The sequence below is a fragment of the Microtus oregoni genome, unplaced genomic scaffold (genome assembly GCF_018167655.1).
Source record: "Microtus oregoni isolate MIOR12 unplaced genomic scaffold, Mior012 000038F_ref0000394, whole genome shotgun sequence".
NCBI classification, from domain to species: domain Eukaryota; kingdom Metazoa; phylum Chordata; class Mammalia; order Rodentia; family Cricetidae; genus Microtus; species Microtus oregoni.
Genome location: NW_024543097.1, coordinates 109,576 through 131,064, shown reverse-complemented (window position 1 = coordinate 131,064; position 21,489 = coordinate 109,576). Strand labels below are relative to the sequence as shown.

General features: G+C 43.9%; 1 protein-coding gene across 6 annotated transcripts in view; it reads left to right on the top strand.

Annotated features, from left to right (window-relative positions):
- The window catches only part of Ino80d (INO80 complex subunit D), a 76,197-nt gene that overhangs the window by 39,668 nt on the left and 15,040 nt on the right, over positions 1-21,489 (top strand). For all 6 annotated transcript variants that reach the window (XM_041631989.1, XM_041631992.1, XM_041631991.1 and 3 more), the window contains 4 exons: positions 5,011-5,235; positions 10,297-10,406; positions 12,773-12,906; positions 20,661-20,878. In XM_041631989.1, the coding sequence (XP_041487923.1) occupies positions 5,011-5,235; positions 10,297-10,406; positions 12,773-12,906; positions 20,661-20,878 (687 nt within the window). The remainder of the gene's footprint in view (positions 1-5,010; positions 5,236-10,296; positions 10,407-12,772; positions 12,907-20,660; positions 20,879-21,489) is intronic.

Here is a 21,489-nt window from a genome sequence, read left to right as displayed (position 1 = left end):
GAAGTCCAAGGACCACCCACCTCCATCCAGGTCTAGTAAGGTGAGCATCCAAACTGCCTAGGCTCCCCCAAAGCCAGTACGTGCAGTAGGATCAAAAACCCATTGCCATTGTTCTTGAGTTCTCAGTAGTCCTCATTGTCATTGTTCAGGGTTTCTTTGTAGCTTTGGGGCCTGTCCTGGAACTTGCTTTGTAGACCAACTGGCCTCAAATTCACAGAGATCTATCTGCCTGCCTCTGATTTTCCCTAGTGCTGGGATTAAAGATGTGCACCACCACCACCCAGCCCCATACCCATTTTTTAAAAGATTTATTTTGTTGTATGAGTGTTTTGCCTGCATATATGTATCTATATCTACCACATACATACCTGGTACCTGAAGAGTACCCTGAAGCTGGAGCTCTGACTAGTTGAGAGCTACCATGTGAGTGTCGGGAATGAAAACCAGGTCCTCTGCAAGAACAAAACATTCTCTTACTCAACTGCCTACAAAGGATTCCACACTTGTCCTCCTGTGTACACAGTGAGTGCTCTTACCACTGACTGACTCTCTAGCCCATCGGTACCATTTTGTTTGTTGAGACAGGATCTCTTTACATAGCCCTGGCTGTCCTGGCACTCACTCCGTAGACCAGACTGGCCTCAAACTCAAGAGAGATCCTCTTGCCTCAGCCTCCTGAGAAGCTGAGTGCTGGCATTAAAGGCAAGGACCACCAAAAGTTTAACTGTCCCCACGCTCTCCTTTCCTGGTAACCGAACCTCTTAAACACTAGGCAAAAGTTTTACTGCTGAGCTATATGTCAGATCTTTTCTTTACTTAATTTTGGGACAGGGTCTTGCTAAATTGCCCATCCTGGATCAGAATTTGCTCTACAAGTCAAGCTGGACTTGAACTTGTGATGCTCCCATTTCAGCCTCCTGAGTAGCTGGAGTTATAGGCCTTTTCCATCAGCCTTGGCATTAAATTAACTTTCCTTCTCTCTTCCCTCCCTCTCTCCCTCCCTCCCTCCCTCCCTCCCTCTCTTTTTTCCCCCTTTTTTGAGATAGGATTTCTCTGTGTAGCCCTGACTATCCTCGAACTCACCTCTCAGAAATCTGCGTGCCTCTCCTCCTGAGTGCTGGGATTTAGGTTTTGAAAATTTCACTGTCCTCAGTCCCGCTACTCCATACCCTCTTAGCCCAGTTGCTTAGCCCTTGCGTATGCCGTCCTGTCTCAGTAGTGTTTGGTGTTTGTGAGCTCTCCTGTTCCCATCCCTAACATGGATACTTCCTTCAAGGTTAGCTCTGCTGCTGTCTCCTTTGCAGACTGAGCCTTTTGTCCAACAGTGAGCACTGGTAACACTTTCTACCTCACCGTAGGCTCACAGTTGCCATGCTCATACATAGGGTGTTTATAGCGCTAATTAGCCCAGCTAGAATGCTGAATTATAGACCTACTATGACACTCTGAGAAACCATTAAAAAATTTGCTGTTCTTAGGCTCTACCTCATTAACATCCTGACCCAGCAGATCTGGGGTAAGTCCTGGGAATCTGAAATTTTAAGATGCTCTTAGATTTTCCCTTCCCAGGCGCACTCTTAGTAGGCACCTGTGTGTCATGGCCACCCTCGTCCCGCAAGGAATGACGCGACCACCGGAGCTCTTCTTACTGCAGTTTATTCCAGGACCTTTATTCACTCTCTCTTCCTCTCTTCCCCTCTCTCTCCGTTGACCTCTCTTCTTTTTTCCTCTCTCCCCGGCAAACCTCTCCCAGCCCTTAAGTAGGCACGGGCTGCCTGCCAATTCCAGATTGCCAGGTGGGCACTGCCCATAGGCCCACGCATACGCAAGCAGCTGATAAACATTGCGTGATCATAGCATAGGTCACACTTTAGCCATAGGAGTTGATTATACATCTCCATCAGTTGTGATTCCACGCAGCTCACTACAGTTCCCCCTTCTGTTTTGTAAAGCCACAGGTAAGAGTATAGGTCCGATCTCTGTTAAAAATGAAACATGTACTAGTGTTTGTCCAGGTGTCATCCACTCAGAGAACACTAGACCTGTCCGGTGCCTTTTTACAGAGGTGGGAGCTAGACACCAACCCACATGCAATCAGACTTGCTCTTCTTGAGGCTGATGTATGCTAACCTCAAGTGCAGTGTGCAAGCCTCGCATCCTGTGCTCAAATATAGATAACCAAGCTTGAGGGGACTGTCCTGCTTCAATGGCCGTGAAGGCCTGAATGATCATAACTGCATTGCGATGCTGTGAAACCCTTATGTGACAAATGCACCATAGGCATATCAGGGAGGCAAGCACCATCAAGCCTGCCAGGGCTCCTATTCCCGCCCACTCCTTCAGATGATCCATGGAGTGATCCAGGAGGATAGTCTTCTGCCAGGTGGTAACCATGCGTGTGGAATCTGCAGTCACAATCGTCACTCGCAACTTTTCCAGTTGTTGTTCGAATTCACCAGACCAATTACCTAAAAGATAGCTAGACAATTCTTTAAATTTTTCATATCACAAACAGCCCCGGATGGATAGAAATGTCTGACAGACTAAGGTATAGACTTAACATACCCCAGCTGCCATACCCCCGTGGCACATTCATTCTTGTCCAGCTGAGTGCATGGAAGACACCTTCTCCCTCGTGCACCTCTTTGGCTTCCCTAGCAACCCAGCTGATCCTGCTTCTGCTCTGAAAGGGTCCCCGCTTAAACCGCGCTTTAGGGAATTTGGGCATTGTCAATCTCTCTGGCTACTCCCTGCTGAGCGGGGACGTTGCATTCTTACGGGTATTTACTACAATCTACTGCCATTTTCTCTGGTCCCAGAGATAGCAGGGGAGAGGCTGAGACTTCCCCACCGAACTGAAAGGTGGAGGTGTGGTGGGGTTGAGCAGTCGCTCAGGGCTAGGACAGAGGTTCAGGCCCACAGATCCTACCACAGTTGTGCTTCTATGCCCTGAGGCAGGTCCTGGTGTTTGCAGTTTTGCAAACCCTCAGTGCTGCTTGGCCTTGGAGCCGCCTAGAGCTCCTTGGTCTTGGAGCTGCAGCTTCTCACACTTCACTTCAAACTCCGGAGCTCTCGGTAACTCAAACCACATGAATATAATTCCCTTCCTTAGCATACCTTGTTCAGCGGCAAAATCCAGATCTCTACCAAGCCTATCCCAGGATGCCAGAGACGGCAAACCAAAGAGCAATTGTGTCACATTTAACCAAAAACCTCTCCAAAGCGCTCCGTAACAGCTCGTTAAGAGCCAGAAAAATCAGATGTGATGTTGAAGCGCCCATTCTAAAATCCCATTCTTAAACCGTCCACTTTGGTCGTGGCTCTGACTTTAAACTGTCCGCTTTGGTCGCGGCCCTATTACCCCCACTCTCCCTTCTTCTACCGGCGAGAGCGGAAAACCCGCTTTTTGTTGCGGGTCCCCAATCTTTACCTTGAGGATTATTTGGTGCACCCCCTGACTGCAGCAAGTTCTGGGCTCCACGGAGAGAGGTTTGGAGGTTCCCCGTACGGGCCACCAACTGTCACGGCCACCCTCGTCCCGCAAGGAATGACGCGAACACCAGAGCTCTTCTCACTGCAGTTTATTCCAGGACCTTTATTCACTCTCTCTCTTCCTCTCTTCCCCTCCCTCTCCATTGACCTCTCTCCTTTTTCCTCTCTCCCAGCCCTTAAGTAGGCACGGGCTGCCAATCCTGGATTGCCAGGTGGGCACTGTCCATAGGTTCACGCATATGCAAGCAGCTGATAATCATTGCGTGATCATAGCATAGGTCACACTTTAGCCATAGGAGTTGATTATACATCTCCATCAGTTGTGATTCCACGCAGCTCGCTATACCTGTGACTAGCTTGGAAATCACTGGGTGAATTTGGAATTGCAAGCTTGTGCCACTGTGCCTCTTTTTGAGACAAGGCTCACCACAAATCCCCCAGCCTAGACTTGGATTCAAGGTAATCCTCCTGCTTCTGCCTCCTGGATATTGAGCATACATTTGTGTGTCTCCAAGCCCAAGCTTCCGATTGTTTCCCCTGTGTTAGATATAGGAAGCCTCGTTCCGTCTGCCCCACTATGTTAGTTCCTGAGTCTTGCTTCTTTGGCACTATTCCATTTGGGAGTGTATTTATCGTGTGTAAATCTCATCATAACCCCTTTTCACTTTGCTCTCCTTTGGCCATTAGCATAACAGACCACAGTGGATGCCGAAGTATGAGCCTTTAATTTGTGTATTTCTAGTAGAGGCTGTGCTGCAAAGGATGTTTCTAGGAGATACTCTAAATGGAAGTGCATGAAGTAGCTTGCTAGGGCTGGTAGGAAATAAAGCACCGCCCTAAAACCAAAACAAACCTGAGGCTAAAAATAAGTAGCATTGACGCACAGTCTCTGGGAGTGCTTGTCTTGCGTTTCCTTACAGTAGAAAAAAAGATCAACTAACACCAGTCCTTACGTGATGTGCATTGTTGCTGACAATAAAGAATAAGGTCAAATTTGTCCTATAGAAAAGTTGCGATCTTTGCCATTGGTGGTGGTAGGCGATACTGACAGCCCAGCCCAGCCCAGCACAGCCCAGCACAGCCCAGCACAGCCCAGCACAGCACAGCACAGCCCAGCACAGCCCAGCACAGCACAGCACAGCACAGCACAGCCCTGAGCGTAGATGTTCCGTCTGTCAGCAGTCCGTTAGCATGGTTAGAAGCTGTGAAAGCCCGTCAGATGCCTCTGTAGCAGCAATGGCAGTCCCATGGTTCCTGCACCACATGCTCCCGTCCTGCTCTGGTGCCACAGTGCCTGCTGAAGGCGTGCTGAGCTGAGTACTGCTGCCCAGTTGATGACCGAATTCTCCACTTGTTTTCAGGGCTACAGGGATCTCTCTAGCTTACTAAGTTGTTGTTCAGATAGATGCCACAGGAGTTTTAAACCTGTGCATGCACCAACACACATTCATTTTCACTTCCTCTGTCTTATATGAACTTCCCTGTGATCAGTTTCCACCTTTCTCTCTGCACTTCCAGGTCGGATGCCGATGACGTGGAGAGCAGGAGCTCCAGGGTGACCCAACTTTGCACTTATTTTCAGCAGAAATACAAGCACCTCTGCCGCCTGGAGCGGGCAGAGTCTCGACAAAAGAAATGCCGGCACACTTTGAGAAAAGCGCTGCTGCAGGCAGCCAGCAAAGAGCCCGAGTGCACTGGCCAGTTGATCCAAGAACTGCGGAGAGCTGCGTGTGGTCAAGCCAGGTTAGAGCCTCAGTTCCCAGCTTCCCGTGCTTCCCAGGCCTTGTCCTTCTGTTTCCTTTTATATAAGCTCTGAGGAATTGTTTAGGCTAGGTGAGGCGAACATCTAAGTCCCACGTAGTTGAGCACTGTGTCTGGTTTTCTCTCTGGGTAGCAGGACTGCAATCCTTGGCCGGCAGTGAAGTGAAGCATTGACTGTTTCTTTTCTTCCTGGAGTTGCATTAGAATTTATTCATTGAAGATATGTGAGAATGTTATTTCTCTTGCAAACAACTTTTTGAACCAGTGTTATCCAGTCTAACTTCAAAACCTGGATCCTTCTGTCTCAGCCTCCTGAGTGTTGGGATGTAGCAGATACCACTTCATCTGGCTGAGAACATTGGCTGTCTTATAAACAAAACAAAATTGAACACTTAACATTTTTCCTGTTATTCAAAGACATAATTATAGTTTTTTTAAAAAATTATATATTTTTAACTATAAAGGTAAACAGTATTTTCATTTTATAATAAAAATATATTTTTCTCATGTTAGTTATGCCTTTTCCTTTTAAATCCTTTCTTTTAATGTATATATTACCTTATATATTCACATAGTTAATTATGTTTCTTTGTTTATTTGTTTATTGAGACAGGCTCTCACTATACACTTAGGCTGGCCTTGAATTTATGCTCTTTCTCGGTCTCCTAGGTATTGAGATTTCAGGCATGTGCCATTGTATCCAGGGAAATAGGGATTTTACTGAATGTGTAATATAGATATCTGCCGTTAGACATTCTCAGTTTTATGTGTTTAAGATAAAATTGACCTGTATTGTTGAAAAGTTTATTTTTTTAATCTGGTATGGTGTCATACACTTGGAATTTCAGCACTGTGTAGGCTGAGACAAGAAGGTCCTGAGTTCAAGTTCAGCATCAGCTCTGTGAGATTCAGACCACATAAACAAACGAAAGAAAAATCACTCAACGCAAAAAGATCTGTGTCCAGTTTTTCCCTTTAAAAGTATATCATGCCCACTGTCCTACATTGTCAAAGATTCATTTGGAAATATGGTTTTATAGGACTTGCATAATTTGTTAAATAAAAGTCTGCATATTAGAAATCAGTTTTATGAAGAAATTGTAATAAAAATCAGCTAAATACCTTTTAAGAGTAGTTTATATGCCAAATGGTAGTGACACACACCTTTAATCCCAGCACTTGGGAGGCAGAGACTGGTGGATCTCTGAGTTCGAGGCCAGCCTGACCTACAGAGTGAGTTTCAGTACAGCTAGGATTACACAGAGAAACCCTATCTCAAAAAACAAAAAAGCAAAAATGTTATTTTTAACCCCAAAAAAGGTAGATTAAATTTTCTGATCTTATTTATACATAATTCTCAAATATAAATATGTATGTGTGTGTGTGTGTGTGTGTGTATGTATGTATTGTGGTTATAATTGTTTTTAGTTTTATCTGAAATACGCATTTAAAACATTGAATTGAGTTAAACATCTTGCTTTAAGGAAATGTCTTTTTTCCTTTTCTTCTGTTGGGGGACAGTCTTGTCATGTAGCCTTGGCTGGCTTGGAGCTTGATATGTCGAGCAGTCTGGCCTTAAGCTTAGGGAAACCATCTCACTTCCGAGCACAGGAGCTGCAGGCATGTGCCCCTGCTGCTTACCGGCTAGGGCACTGCTTCCGAAATTTAGATATGTAGCTCCTCACTGATTTAAAGAAAGGCTTATTCTTTTTAGTTTTTATAATTCCAGAAGATACCTTTAAGTGCATATGTGTTGGAAAAAGTAAGTTTACATAAGGAAAATATGTCACTCATTGGACTATTGGGTGTTTAAAAGTATTAGTTTATGCACTCTTAATTGATCTTAATTAAGTCTCCTGCTGTAGACAGTCATTTCCGTGGTGTATGTAGTTCTGAGAGCTCCAGCTGGTGAGCAGAGGAGCAGGATGTCACACGCACAGGTCTGTTCTCTCCGGGGAGACTGTTTGTTACTTCAGCGTTCGTAAAATAATGGTGTCTAACACTTAGGACCAAAAGCTGTCACTGTATAGTCAGTGAAGTTCTGTCTCCAGCAGAAAGCGATTTCTGTACGTAGGCACTGTATAGCTCAGTCCTAATACATGGTAATAATCTTGTCAAAGGTGTGGGGGTCTAAAAATTGAGTTTGGGGCAATTTGGTCGTGTGGAAAACTGTATTTATGACTTTTTTCTTTTTGGTGGTTCTGTGAGTTTAATCCACGTATGATAATGCAGTAGTTTTCAGAACACCTCCTAAACCAACTTTAGTGATTTTTTTTTAATGAATGATAAATGTTATCAAATGATAAAATACCAAGTTGGACTCTGGGGGATGTGGCTCAGTGGTTGAGTGATTGACCAGGATGCATGAGGTTCTGAGTTCAGTTCCCAGTACAGGTAAACAAACCAGCAAACAGCTTTTCAACTGACTCGGTGTCATTGGCATCCATCATGCCACCTATGATTAATGAAGCAGTGGTAATTCTCTTTGCTTTTTTAGTGCTATTTGGATGACACCGTTATTTAATAACTTGTCTGTAGAGTTTGGGTTTGTGAGAGAGATTGGTAAACTGAACCGTAAGGAAGCCAGTGAGCTGGCCCAGCAGGGAGAGTCATGTGCCCGCAAGCCTATGACGAGAGGGAGAGAGAGAGAGAGAGAGAGAGAGAGAGAGAGAGAGAGAGAGAGGAGCTTGTAATCCTAGAATTTAGGATGTAGGCCTCAGGAATTCATGATCATTCTTAGCTACTTAATGAACTTGAACTTAAAAGCAGCCTAGACTACATGAGACCCCCAAAAATAAAGAAAAAATGAGGAACTGTATTGCACATTAGGCTTGGTAGATAGCTTAGATTATTTAAGTGTTTAGAGAAATTATCTATTTTATATTGAGTACCATGTTGTATAAAAATCTAGACCAAGCAGCTTGGATTATATAGCTTAGCTGCTAATATAATACAGCCTTCCTTATGAAAAATTAGTACATTGTTTTTACGGGCTGAAGTTAATAGTGTAGCCGTCTTTTAGGGGCAGTGTAAAAATATTGTGAGTATGAGCTGAAGGTGTGGATGGTCATCGATTTGGCTGCGTGCATGTGGTCTTAGTGCCAGTCCCAGCACCGCTGAAAAGAAACTGAATATTCGGGGCTGGAGAGATGGCTCAGTGGTTAAGAGCATTGCCTGCTCTTCCAAAGGTCCTGAGTTCAATATCCGGCAACCACATGGTGGCTCACAACCATCTGTAATGAGGTCTAGTGCCCTCTTCTGGCCTGCAGACATACACACAGACAGAATATTGTATAAATAAATAAGTAAATAAATAAATATTTTTAAAAAAAGAAACTGAATATTCTTCTTGTTTGTTTGTTTTGAGACAGGGTCTTACTATGTAGCCTTGGCTGGTTTGGAATTCTTGATGTAGACCAGACTGGCCTCAAATTTACAGAGAATCTCCTGCCTCTACCTCCTGACTGTGGGGATTAAAAGCCCATGCCACCCATCCCAGCAAGATATTTAATATTCCCATGATTTCCTTTTCTACCTTTGTGAGGTCTTTTTCTGTTTTTAAGGTGTGTGTGTGTGTCTGTGTGTGTCTTTATGTGCTCATTTGTGTCTGTAAGCTGAAGATGCCAGTTCTGTCCTTTTACCATGTGTGTTTTGGGGATAGAACTCAGCAGATTTTGCAGATTTGGTGAAAGCATGTTTACCTACTAAGCCATCTTGCTGGTGCTTACAATTCTTCCTTTGTTTTTTGAGAGACCCTCATAGCCAAGGCTCCTCCAGTGCTTCCAGCGCCTTCCCAGTGCTGCTCTTGTGGGCTTGTGTCAGAGCGCCTGGCTTATGTAGTGCTGATGACTGAATGGAGGGCCTGCTGCAGACATTGCCTTCTGATAGAGTATGCCAAGTGATCCAAGTCAAGATAGCGTTTAAATATGAAGCATGGAGTTACAAATGTAGCAAGCTTTTGGATAGGTTCCAAGTAAGCACATTTTGAAGGATGTATATGTAGCTTAACCATATCTGCATGTTCATGTTCCCTCTCCCAGTTAGGTGCTCAGGCACCTCTGTAGACTTACTGTGTTCTGGCACTAGGTGGCCCAGTGGTCGTGATGACAGTAGAGACTGAAAACCAGCTCAGTGGATTACTGTACGCCCTGTCTCCACGGGTGTTACAGGTGTGTCCCATCTCTACTCACGGCAGCCCTGGCAGCTAATGGTGCCTTTGGTCTCTGCTTCGATGAGGCTTAGGAGAATCTGTGTAAGATGCCACGTAGTGAAGAGGCTCTGTCCGCTTCATGGTCTTTACTCAGTGACAAGAGAAAACCCATGAGTTGAGCATAGTGGTTTATGCTGTGATGTGATTTATATACTGGGGAATCCGAAGCAGCATTGCTGTGAGTTTGAGACCAGTCTGCTGTACAGCTCCTTTTATGTTAGCCCCGAGCTACATAAAGAGACCCTGTCTCCAAAGAAACCAAAAACATAAAAATAAAAATCAACCAAACCAAAAAACTAAGGGAGAGTGTCTAGGTCATATATATAATCCTAGCACTCAGGAGGTGAAGGCAGAAAGCCTGTCTCAGAAAACAAGATAAAACCAAACAACCAGATAGGTTATTTGAAAATCGCTGTGATGGAGCTGTTTGCCTTGAATGTTAGTGGGTCAGCTAAATAACACATTTGATAACTGAAATACCTGCTTTCTTTAATTCATTACTTGTATTTAATGACTATGCATAGTAAAGATAGTTACAGTACGGGTGTTGCAGAAACATAGTGTTGAATGTTTATCCTGGGGGCCAAAGGAGATGGGCAATGAGTAAAGGTGCTTGCCATCCAGCATACTGACTTGTCTTTGCTTCCCCAGAACCTACGTGGTAGAAAGAGAGACCCAACTCCCTGGAGTTGTCCTCTGACCTCTACAGCTTTGCCGTGACTTGTGCTTGTTCATGCACACACATATACATAACAAGATAAACGTTTAAAAGAAAAAAGTTACCCTGGATTCTTAGAGCACTTAAAATGAATTTTGCATTTTTCCTTCTTTAGTTGCAGCCAGACCAAGTTGAAGGAGGTGGAGCCAGCAGCGTGCAGCGGAACAGTGAAGGGTGAACAGTGCTCTAACAAGGCCCTTCCCTTCACCAGACATTGTTTCCAGCGTATCCTTTTTAACTACATGAAGCAGGCATTGGCATTACTAACTCCTTTGGGGCTATGTGCTTTTTAGTTTAGTTTAGTTTGTTTGTGAACTCCTTCTTAGAACAGGCTGGCCTGGAACTCACAGAGATCTCTCTGCCTTTGCCATCCCTGCCCCCATTAAAGGCGTGCACCACCACTGCCTTGCTTGGGGCTTTGTGCTTTCAACCCTGTGGTTTGGGAGTTGAAGTCTTCTCCAGGCTGGACAGCTGCTCCCCCACAGTTCTTCATTTTACAGTCAAGTGAGTGCTCCCTGCTGTGCTTCTCTGGGACGTGGTTTCACCGTGTAGCTGAGGTTCGCCTCAAACGCAGGAGTCTCCTGCCTCAGTGTCGTCACTGTTGAGATTCCAGGTGTCTACAACTACCCTGTCTGGCAGAAAACAAAACAAACAAACAAAAAACCCTTGTGAAATAAAAGCTATTCCACATTTAAAATAATTTCTCGTTTTCATATAGTCCTGAACAATTTTCTGGTTCTGTCATTGTGCCTACTCTTTAAATTTGTCGATCCTTTGGCGTCTTTTCATTCCACTGTTTGGAAAGGCAAGACTCGTAAGTGCACAGACTTGAGCTCTTTCTTTGTCTCCCAGAAGGAGGGACTGGGGTCTGTGCTAAAGTTGAGAGGTCTGCCTTCTAAGCAGAGAAGCAAAGCAGGTTCTGCTGTTGAAGGATTTCTTATTAGAATGGAATGGAATGCTGGGCCTTTAGGGGCCTTTACCCTGAAACTATAATGATTGTTGATGGAAAGTCAAATCACTTCTTTTATTTGTTTTTCAAGACAGGGTTTCCCTGTGTAGTTCTGGCTATCCTGGAACTCACTCTGTGGACCAGGCTGGCCTCTGCCTCCTAAGTGCTGAGATTAAGGGCATGCACCTGGTACTTTATTTTATTTATTTATTTATCTGCTTATCTATCCATCTATCATCTATCTCTATCTAGCTGTCTCCATCCATCTATCCATCCATCCATCCACCCACCCATCCATCCACCCATCCATCTATCCATCCATCCATCCATCCACCCACCCACCCATCCATCCACCCACCCATCCATCCATCCATCCACCCACCCATCCACCCATCCATCCATCCACCCACCCATCCATCCACCCACCCACCCATCCATCCATCCACCCACCCACCCACCCATCCATCTATCCATCCATCCATCTATCCATCCACCCACCCATCCATCCACCCACCCATCCATCCACCCATCCATCCATCTATCCATCCACCCACCCACCCATCCATCCACCCACCCACCCATCCATCCACCCACCCACCCATCCATCCACCCATCCACCCACCCACCCACCCATCCATCCATTCATCCATCCATCCACCCATCCACCCACCCACCCACCCATCCATCCATTCATCCATCCATCATCTATGGACAGGGTTTCCGTAGTCCCAGTTGCCCTTGAACTCACAGTGTAACTCACATACTTTCTTCTCACCTTTATGTGTGTTCTGTGGATTGAACTGAGGATGTTAGTCTTGGAGAGAAACTCCCTTAACCCACCGAGCCATCTCACTTGGTCAGTACTCTATTGGTCAGTAAATATTTTTATTAAATATTTAAAACTGAGTAGCACTTAAAATGCTTATTTTTGCTTTCTTCAGACAGGGTCTTGCTATCTATCCCTGATTGCCGGTGAACTTGTGGTCATTTCTTGACCTGAGTGCTGATGTCACAGTCTTGTGTCATCACACCCAGCTGATAGTATTCCATACTAGCAACTGCTCTAATTTGCAATCTTCCTTTTGTATTTATGCATCTGAGATACCATTAATTAGGTTATAGCCCCGCCATGTCACTATGTAACTAAGCCTGACTGGCCTGAATTTGATTCGCTCCCCCAGATACTGGGATTACTCATCTGTAATGATGTCCCTGGATGTTCCTTGTAGTTCTAGAGGACCCGATTTCAGTTCCCAGAACCCACATGGTAGCTTAGAACCATCCATTCCAGTGTGGTTGGCATACAAACATTCAATCAAAACACTCATACATAAGTAAAATAAAATAAAATACCTAAGAAAATTAAGTGTTGCTTTCAGAACAGTCTTTTTAGTGGGTATTTTAGGAGTGTGTTAACAAGAAAATGATCTTGTTCATTCAAGTTACAGAAATTAGTTCAGAATGGCCATAAGGGAGACTTGCCTGAGAACCTGCTAGCTAAGTAGACTCCCTCAGAAGCGTCAGTTAATAAATAATGATGATATCGTCACTATTATCATTTTCCCGTCAGTGCTTGAATGAGAACATTAAGGAGAGTAGCAGGTTGGACAGTGCGGTGTGCTTTCCCTGACTGCGAGCGCAGACATCCTCTTGAACCGCTCCCAGCAGCTGTTCTCCAGCTGTACCGCCAGGTTTGCAGACGGACAACAATGCTCTGTGCCAGTGTTCGACGTCACACACCAGACGCCCCTGTGCGAAGAACATGCCAAAAAAATGGTAAGTTTAGACTTGGCCTCAGTCCTGCAGTCAGGGCTGTCAAAACTGTTGATGCCTGTTCCTGCTGGGAAACAGACACTGTCGAGAGATATATGTGATAATGATATCATTAAGGAAGTACTATAAAAGCAGCGATTTTTTTTTTTTTACTCTGTGCTGTGTTGCCGTTGACTAAAAAAATTTCAAAATGTTGTGTTTTGAATTTGAGGCCCTTTTTTTTAACGAAACCAAACCCCTACAGTTTGAGGGGATACTTAGTAAAGTTTGAATGTCTCTAATTCAAAAACCCCAAGTCTTAAGATTCTAATAAGACATATCACACCCCAAAAATACAGGTTTTGGAGCCTTCCAGATTGTGGTTTTAAGATTTCTAGAGGAAAGATTCCAATATGCAAATTCCACACAAATATTCAAAAAACTCAAACCACTCGTGGTCCCTCAATGCTTCAGATGAAGAACACTAACCCTGTAATTACTCAAATAAAATAGTAAAGATAGATTTTCTGATACAAAGCAAATTTTTTGAGCTCTGCTTTGCCTTCAGTTTTTCTTTTTCATATGCAGTTCTGGGAATGACCTGGGTGGTTTGTAAAATTCAGGCAAAATACCAAGCTTTTCGATAATTTTGTTGAACTTAATTATTGTTTTTGTTAATGCTGGCATCATGAATCCTAATTAATTTAGACTAATTTGGAGGAGGGAAACATTTGAATTAGTCAAATATTTGAATTATGAAATTGCTTACAATGGTTTGTTTTGGAGTGAAGTAGCTTAGTAGTTGCATACTTGCCTGTCAGGAACTAGAGAAAACAAGCCCCTCAAAGTGGAGCTGCCTTGTGCCCTCCCACAAGCTGTTTTGAGGTGCTGTGCCGGGTACCAGCTGTACCACAAGGCTGAGGAAGGGCCTTGTGTTCTCTGCAGTTTCATGGGTGCTTCAGTACCATGGACTAGGCGGTGGGTTTATGGTTCTGGCTTTGTCATTAACTAGTATAGTTAGGCGGTGAAGCCACCTTCCTGACCTGTCCCCTTGCTAGCAAATTGTTGTGTTTAGTTCCTTGTTAGGAGGATCATGTTTTGAGAAATTTGAGTATTAAACTTCATATAGAAATATTAAGTTCATTTCCCTAGTAATATATTTAAAGTATGGGCTTTGGTTTGGTTTGGTTTTTTGTTTTTATCTGTGAAATGGTCCTACCTGTCCTGGTACTCACTCTGTAGACCAGGCTGGCCTTGAACTCAGAGATCCACCTGCCTCTGCCTCCCTAAAGGTGCCTGGCTAAGTGTGGGCGCTTTTTCTTAGTTGATTCAGACTTTATGTGAATGAAGGGTGTTTTTGTGGTGTGTGTGTGTGTGTTTCTTCTGTTTTTTTTTTTAGCCAGGGTCTCTGTACTCAAACCAACCCCCCAACTCAAGAATTATGTGCCTCAGCCACCTGAGCACTAAGATTACAAGTGTGAGACCTGCCACACCCAGCTTCCTGTATGCTTTTGAGTGTGTATATGCCTGTTCATGGGTGTATGCACTTGCATGTGTAGGTGCCAGATTGATGATAGGTGTCTCTGTCCTTTTCACCCTTATCTTTTGAGATAGCTTCTCTTACTGAGCCTGGAGCTCACTGATTGGCTTAACTGGCTGGCTGCCTGGCCAACTCCAGAGATGAGTGTGTCTCTGCCTCCCCAGTGCTAGGATTAGAGATGCCTGGTGCTGTGCCCAGCTCTGATGGGGATGCTGGCCATCTGAACGCAGGGCCTCGTGCTTGAGCATTGCTAAGCAGACCATTTTCCTAAGCCTCTGCTTTCAAGCCCTCCTGTGGACCTTGGTTGATGATTCCAGGCATCCTTGTTGGTGGGGCCCTGAGGCTTTCACAGCAGTGTAGGAGGACCCAGCTCTCTATGCTGATGTCATTCCCACAGACATCCCAGACCAGGATCTGTATTAATGGCTTAAGAGGAGTTAATGTGAGCTTTTCTTCTTTCTCTTTTTGCCTGGTGGTGAGGTTTGAGATAGTATCTTCTATATCCCAGACTAGCCTTGATAACTTGGCATGCAGCTGACAGGGATGAGAAACTTCTGATCTTCCAACCTGCACCTCCTAAGTGCTGAGATGATAGGCACACTTGTCACCCCTGGACCTCCGGCATCAGCAAGCACTCTGCCATATCTTCAGCACTATTTTTAAAAATAAGTCTGTGAGTTAAGAGTCTCTACCTAGCCTGGCAGTGGTGGTGCATGCCTTTAATCCCAGCACTTGGGAGGCAGAGGCAGGCGGATCTCTGTGAGTTTGAGACCAGTCTGGTCTACAGAGCTAGTTCCAGGACAGGCTCCAAAGTCACAGAGAAACCCTATCTCGAAAAACCAAAAAAAAAAAAAAGAAGAAGAAGAAAAAAAGAGTCTCTACCTAAGCCCTGAGCAGTAGTGGCACACGCCTTTAACCCTGCACTCAGGAAGCAGAGGCAGGTGGATTTCTGTGAGTTCCAGACCAACCTGGTCTACAAAGAGTTCCATGATAGCCAGGGCTACACAGAGAAACTCTATTTTGAAAAAAAAGAAAGAAAAGAAAACAGAAAACACGAGTCTATACTTAGGTTTACATGAAATATTCCTTTCAGATTTTTGATTTCCTTGTCTTTTTCCCTGATTTGATGCTAATGGTGTTCACTCCAAACATTACTGTCTGCAGCTTCTTAGCTGTTTAGTTAAGAGCTGTTCCAGGATCTGTAGGATGAAGAGTGTATCAACTGTTTAAACACTGTCTTATATAGCATCAGGAAAAAAAATGTTTCTAGTTGTAGATACAATGCTTTTTGATAAGTTGGAATTTTTGTTTTATAACTATTAAAAGAACTTATTAAAGAACTGTTTAGATATAGATTTTTAATCTTCCTCCTAGTCTCAGATGTATTATTTGGCATGCAAAAAGCAGTGCTTTCTTTGTTCTGAAACTATAATACAACTTAATCTACTCTGTTCTTTGTTTTCCTTTCTCACTGGGTTGTTGCTTTGAGAAGAAAGCTTGTCATTTGTTCTTCAATAATGAGTATTTGTAGCCGGGCAGTGGTGGCACACGTCTTTAATCCCAACACTCAGAGGCAGAGGCAGGCAGTTCTGTGAGTTTGAGGCTAGCCTGATCTACAGAGCTAGTTCCAGAACGCTAGGGCTGTTACACAGAGGAACCCTGCTTGGGGATGGTATTTGTTTCACTAACATCAATTTTATGCCCTGCTCTTTTTACCCTGCTACTCCTGGTGCCTTTCTGGTACACAGTTTTGTGTTGTTTTTGCCTAACCTATACCAACAGAGTGTATTACTTAATTCAAGCAATATGAGCTGTAACTGTGTTTGATGTGTATGTAGGTAATGCTGCCTGTGACCGTCATCTGGCTGACAGCAATTATAAAACGCTCCTCAGTTGCAGAGATAGTCAAATGTACATCTTAGGATTCTGGAACACGGCCTTGGTTCAGGCAGCTCTTGCCAAGTTCTACAGCGTGGCTGCCTCATAAACAGTAAAAACTTCTATCACACACTTAGCAGATGCCAGGGCTCCAGGACCAAGTGCAAAGAATAAATGCTGGAAATGTAGACTTGAGGTCGTGGGTTCGCTCTCTTTTTCTTCACATTTCTTTCTGTGCTTGGCATACGTGCACCTGTGTGGGCACAGAGCACAGCTTGCAGGGGTCGATTCTTCCACCATGTGGGTCCCGGAGATTGAGCTCCAGTTGTCAGGCTTGATGGGGCACCAGCCAACTCCCAGATCATGACACGGAGACTTACTATTAGTTATGGATGCTGGCCTTAACATATGCTTGTCCCACTAGCTTTCATAACTTAATTTAACTGTTTTACCTCATCTGTTGAAGGCGAAGGCGTAACGCCATTCTGTTGTAATAGGAGCAGCAGGCTGTGTCCCGCCACCCAGCTAGCTTTACCCGAAATAATTACACAGAAACTGTATTCTTTTAAACACTGTCTGGCCCATTAGTTTTAGCCTCTTAACCCATTTCTAATAATCTATGTAGCACCACAAGGTGCGCTTACCAGGAAAGATCTTAACCTGCGTCTGTCTGGAGTGGGAGAACCATGGCGACTCCCTGACTCAGCTTCTTTCTCCCAGCATTCTGTTCTGTTTACTCCGCCTACCTAATTTTATGTCCTAGTAAAGGGCCAAGGCAGTCTCTTTATTTAACCAATGAAATTAACACAAGCCAGAAGACTCCTCCCCCATCATTCTGTGTTTTGTCTTGGGACTTTTAACCTTTCTTTCACTCTGTATACTCCATGTCTGACTGGCAGCCACCTGGCCCTAGGTGTCTTCCTCTCTTGTTCTCCCTCCTCTTTGAAGCCTAGATTCCTCCTCCTACTTACTCTCTCTGCAGGCCAACCCTGCCTGTCCCTCTTTTGCCTTGCTGTTGGCCATTCACCTTGTTTTTAGACCAATCTGGTTTCTTAGACAGACAAAACAACACATCTTTACATTGTTAACAAATTCAGCATAAACAAATGTAAAACATCTTTGCTTAGTTAAAGTAATAATCCACAACACCTTTTACCTCATAAACATCTGGCTTTTCCTTATGGGGTTTGCAGAGACCCAGCTAGCTCCTGTCTTGTATCACTTTTATATGAGCAATAATCCTATTTCATGAGGTCTCTATGACTAAAGGCCCTACTTCCAGATATCATCATCACATTGAGGGTTAGGAACTCAACAAACGAATTTTAGGGCCACACAAATATCAAGCCTGTTTCATATGATAGGTAGAATTAAAGACTCTGAAAGTTGAGAGAGAGCAGAATTGTCAGTTTCTGATTCCTTGGCAGTTCTCTTCCCTTGCCTCTTCACATAGCCTTGTCCTTACGTTCCTCTTTGTTTGTTTCCTATATACCCTCCTTCCCTCCCTCCCTCCCTCCCTCCCTCCCTCCCTCCCTCCCTCCTTTCTTTCTTTCTTTCTTTCTTTCTTTCTTTCTTTCTTTCTTTCACAGTGTTCTTCCTGCGTATAAGCCTACAGACCAAAACAGGCATGAGAACTCATTATGGGTGTTTGCCAGCCACCATGTGGTTGCGGGAATTGAACTCAGGACCCCTGAAAGAGCAGCCAATGCTCTTAACCACTGAGCCATTTCTCCTGCCCCCAATTTTTTTTTTTTTGTTTTCTTTCAAGACAAGGTTTCTAGTGTAATATTGCTGGCACTCCTGGAACTATATTGTAGACCCAGTTGGCCTGAACTCTCTGAGATTCGCCTGCCTCTGCCTCCCAAGAACTGGGATTAAAGGTTTGCACCACCACTGCCTCCATATACATTTCTTGAAGGACTCTTACTATACCATGGATCCCTTGAGTCTGCACCTCCAGCCCTTTCCTCTGCCTCTCTAGAAATGTCATATCTCAAATTGTATGTAGGTCAGGATAAATGCCTTGACTCCTCTCCTGAATTTGCAGCTTCAGTTGTGTGAGTTAGTGAAGGAAGTGGGCCCCAGCAGTTACAAGTGCAGCCTAACAAATTTATAGGCCGGTGTCAAGTTGCAATTTCAAGAGTTTGAACAAGCACTGAACTAATGGTAATTGTCATTAAACAGTTAACCCAGCTAGACTCTCTAGAGGTATTTTAGTTTCATATTCCTTTTAACCTCACCAGATCCAAGGAGCTACCAGAGGATGTAACTCCATGTGCTTAGCATGTATGAAGCCTTGGGTTCAATTCCCAGCAGCAAAACAAAACTAATTCAAATTGAGAGCTGCAGGAGGCTCAGTGGCTAAGAGCATTTAACTTTGCAATCACAAGGGCTGGAGTTCTGTACCCACAGAACAAGCTGGGCACCTCCTAGGTGCCTGGAACCAGCTCCTAGAGATCCACTACTCTCTTCTGATTATGACATGTACACGTGCCTGCACAAACATGTGCATATATTTGTGTAGATGTACACACAAATAAATAAATAATGAAATAAAAATAATTTCAATTTGATGAGTCTGCACTTTTTTATTTATTCATTCATTTTCTTGACTGTTGAGATGGCTGGCCCTTTGAAGGCACTGCCCTCCACATGTTCAGCCCCACACTGCTGCCAGGCTGGCTTATCTTGTAATATTTCTGCCATGTGTTCTCAAAAATGACTCCTGGGTGGAAAAAAGTCTCTCATTGCATATTAAGTTTAAAATTGAGATATTCAGAATCATATATGCTCTATCCCTAAGCTTCTTCACCAAATAGCTTTTTCTTGTTTGTGCGCTTACCTTTGGCCTAGATGATCTTCCTTAAAAGATCCATGTCTTTTAAGATCTACTATTGTTCATTTTCTGTGTGTTGTGTTATCCTTTTCTTGATGTTTTCCCATGGGAAGAGTAAGTTCTTGGAGAGCATAAATTATCATACCATCTTGATTGTTTGTTGGCTTTGCTGAAAATCAGATTTTGGCTTGCATATACGAGGCAGCATTCCACCATTGCTCTGTACCCAAGCCCTCAAAATGCCTTTAGGTGGATGTGATGCATGTGTGTGTGTGTGTGTATGCGTGTGCATGAGAGAGAGAGAGGAATTAAGGTAATTTTTTGTACTTTTTGTATATAGCTTTAGGCACTTATGTAGATTATTAAGAAATTTGTGATAGTTAAGATTTTCCAGATACTCTGTTTTTTTAGATAATTATTTTCATGTATATGGTGTTCGCCTGTGTGTATGTGGATTACATGTGTGCTTCATATCTGTAGAGGCTAGAAAAGGGTGTCAAGTCCCTTCGGACTGGAGTTACAGACAATGTGGGTGTTGGGAATGGGACTCCAGTCCTCTAGAAGAGCAGACAGTGCTCTTAACCACTAAGACTTGTCTTCGGCCCTAGATAAATTTATTTTAACTTATACACAAAAATTACGAATGAAATAATGTGATGTTTCAATATTATACAATATTTAAACTGGATAAAACAGAGCTTTCAAATACTTAACTTTTTCCTTTGGAGACAGGGTCTTGTATTGACTTTGAATTTCTGACCCTCCAGCCACCACTGGCCAAGTGCCTAGGTTCCTGGTATGCACCACCATACTGTTGTTGTCCCGTGCCAGCCCGGACCCTAAATTATTTCTCTAGACAAGAGGGGCGGCGCAGGAATAATGGAGACAACTCACATGGCTTTATCAGGAGGGAGATTCTCAGGGATCCCTCATGAAATCCTGAGTTCACATCCTGAAAATTCCTCCATTTATTCTCCAAACAGCCTTTATACCAAAACATAAACTGAGGGGGAAATTCATTAGCATTCTGTTTCCTAGGTAACCAGGCAAATGTAGGTCAGGTCCACACCTTTGACCACACCTTTCTGTGCCCGTTTTGTCACGTCTCCCTATCTTCCTGCTCCGAATGCCAGCTCTGTCACGTAGGCTGATTTAACATCTCTTTTCAGGCATCCTCCAAAATACAAAGAAGGAGCAGAACCAAATCCTGACCCTTTGTTAGGGATAGTGACCCCCTCCTGTGTGGCAGGTGCAAACTATGGCCATAGCATGTAGAAATAGAGCCTCCACCACACCTGGCTTTAGGTGGTACTGGAGAGCCAACTCAGGGCTTGGACATGCCAGGTGGGCACGGTACCTACTTAGCTACATTCCTAGCTCCTCTCCTCTCTGGTGAAAACTGAGCTTTCTTCTAGTCTTGAGGTGGACAAGGCTTGCCAGCCCATAATCACCTTGTTGTGCACTATTGTGCCAGGAGTGAGGGGTGGAGTAGGTTTTAAAAAAATTCCTCTGTTCATTTCAAAGGATAACTTCTTGAGAGGAGATAACTCCCGTAAAGTTCAGCACCAGCAACCGAGGAAACCTAGGAAAAAAACGAAGCCCCCTGCACTTACCAAAAAACACAAGAAGAAGAGAAGGCGTGGACCTCGTCGACCCCAGAAACCAATTCCCCCTGCAGTGCCCCAAGGGAACCTCAGCATGCCCACCAGCGTCTCACTGCCAGTGGAGGCCTCGCAGATCTGGTTAGTGGGGTTGGGTGTGTGTGGGGGGGTGTTCTTTGGGGTGTGGCCTCAGGGTTGTCCCAGCCTCCACAGCCCTACCCTTCAGTTGTCTTTGACAGATTTACCGGTGGCTGGCTAAGTGCAGTACACTTTCATTGATATCAGTTTTTTATTATGGCAAGGAAAATAGATGCAGAAATTGAGACTCTCAAAGCGTTTACTCTCAGGGTTTTCTGTTTTAACAGAAATTATACACGTTATAATAGATGTATGTAATTTAGAAATATGATTTTTTTAAGCTTTGGCAGACTTTTTGATCAAATGAATTTCAGTTCAATCTTGTCCATTTATTTCATTTTTAAAGTTATTATCTTGATCAGATTTGAAATTTTGCTAGAACATAGATATACTAAATGGTGATCCATGCTAGTGATTTGAAGTCATCACCTGAATGGGTAAAAGCTGTAGGAATTTGTGACTATGTAGTGCGGTGTTTCATTCTGCAGCGTTTTGCTTTCACATTTTCTCGTGAAGTGAGGAGAAATCATTTTCATTTATTTATTTGTTTGGAGATAGAGTCTCATGTATTCCTAGACATCCTCACCTCATGTATGTTTCCGTCTCCCGTGTTT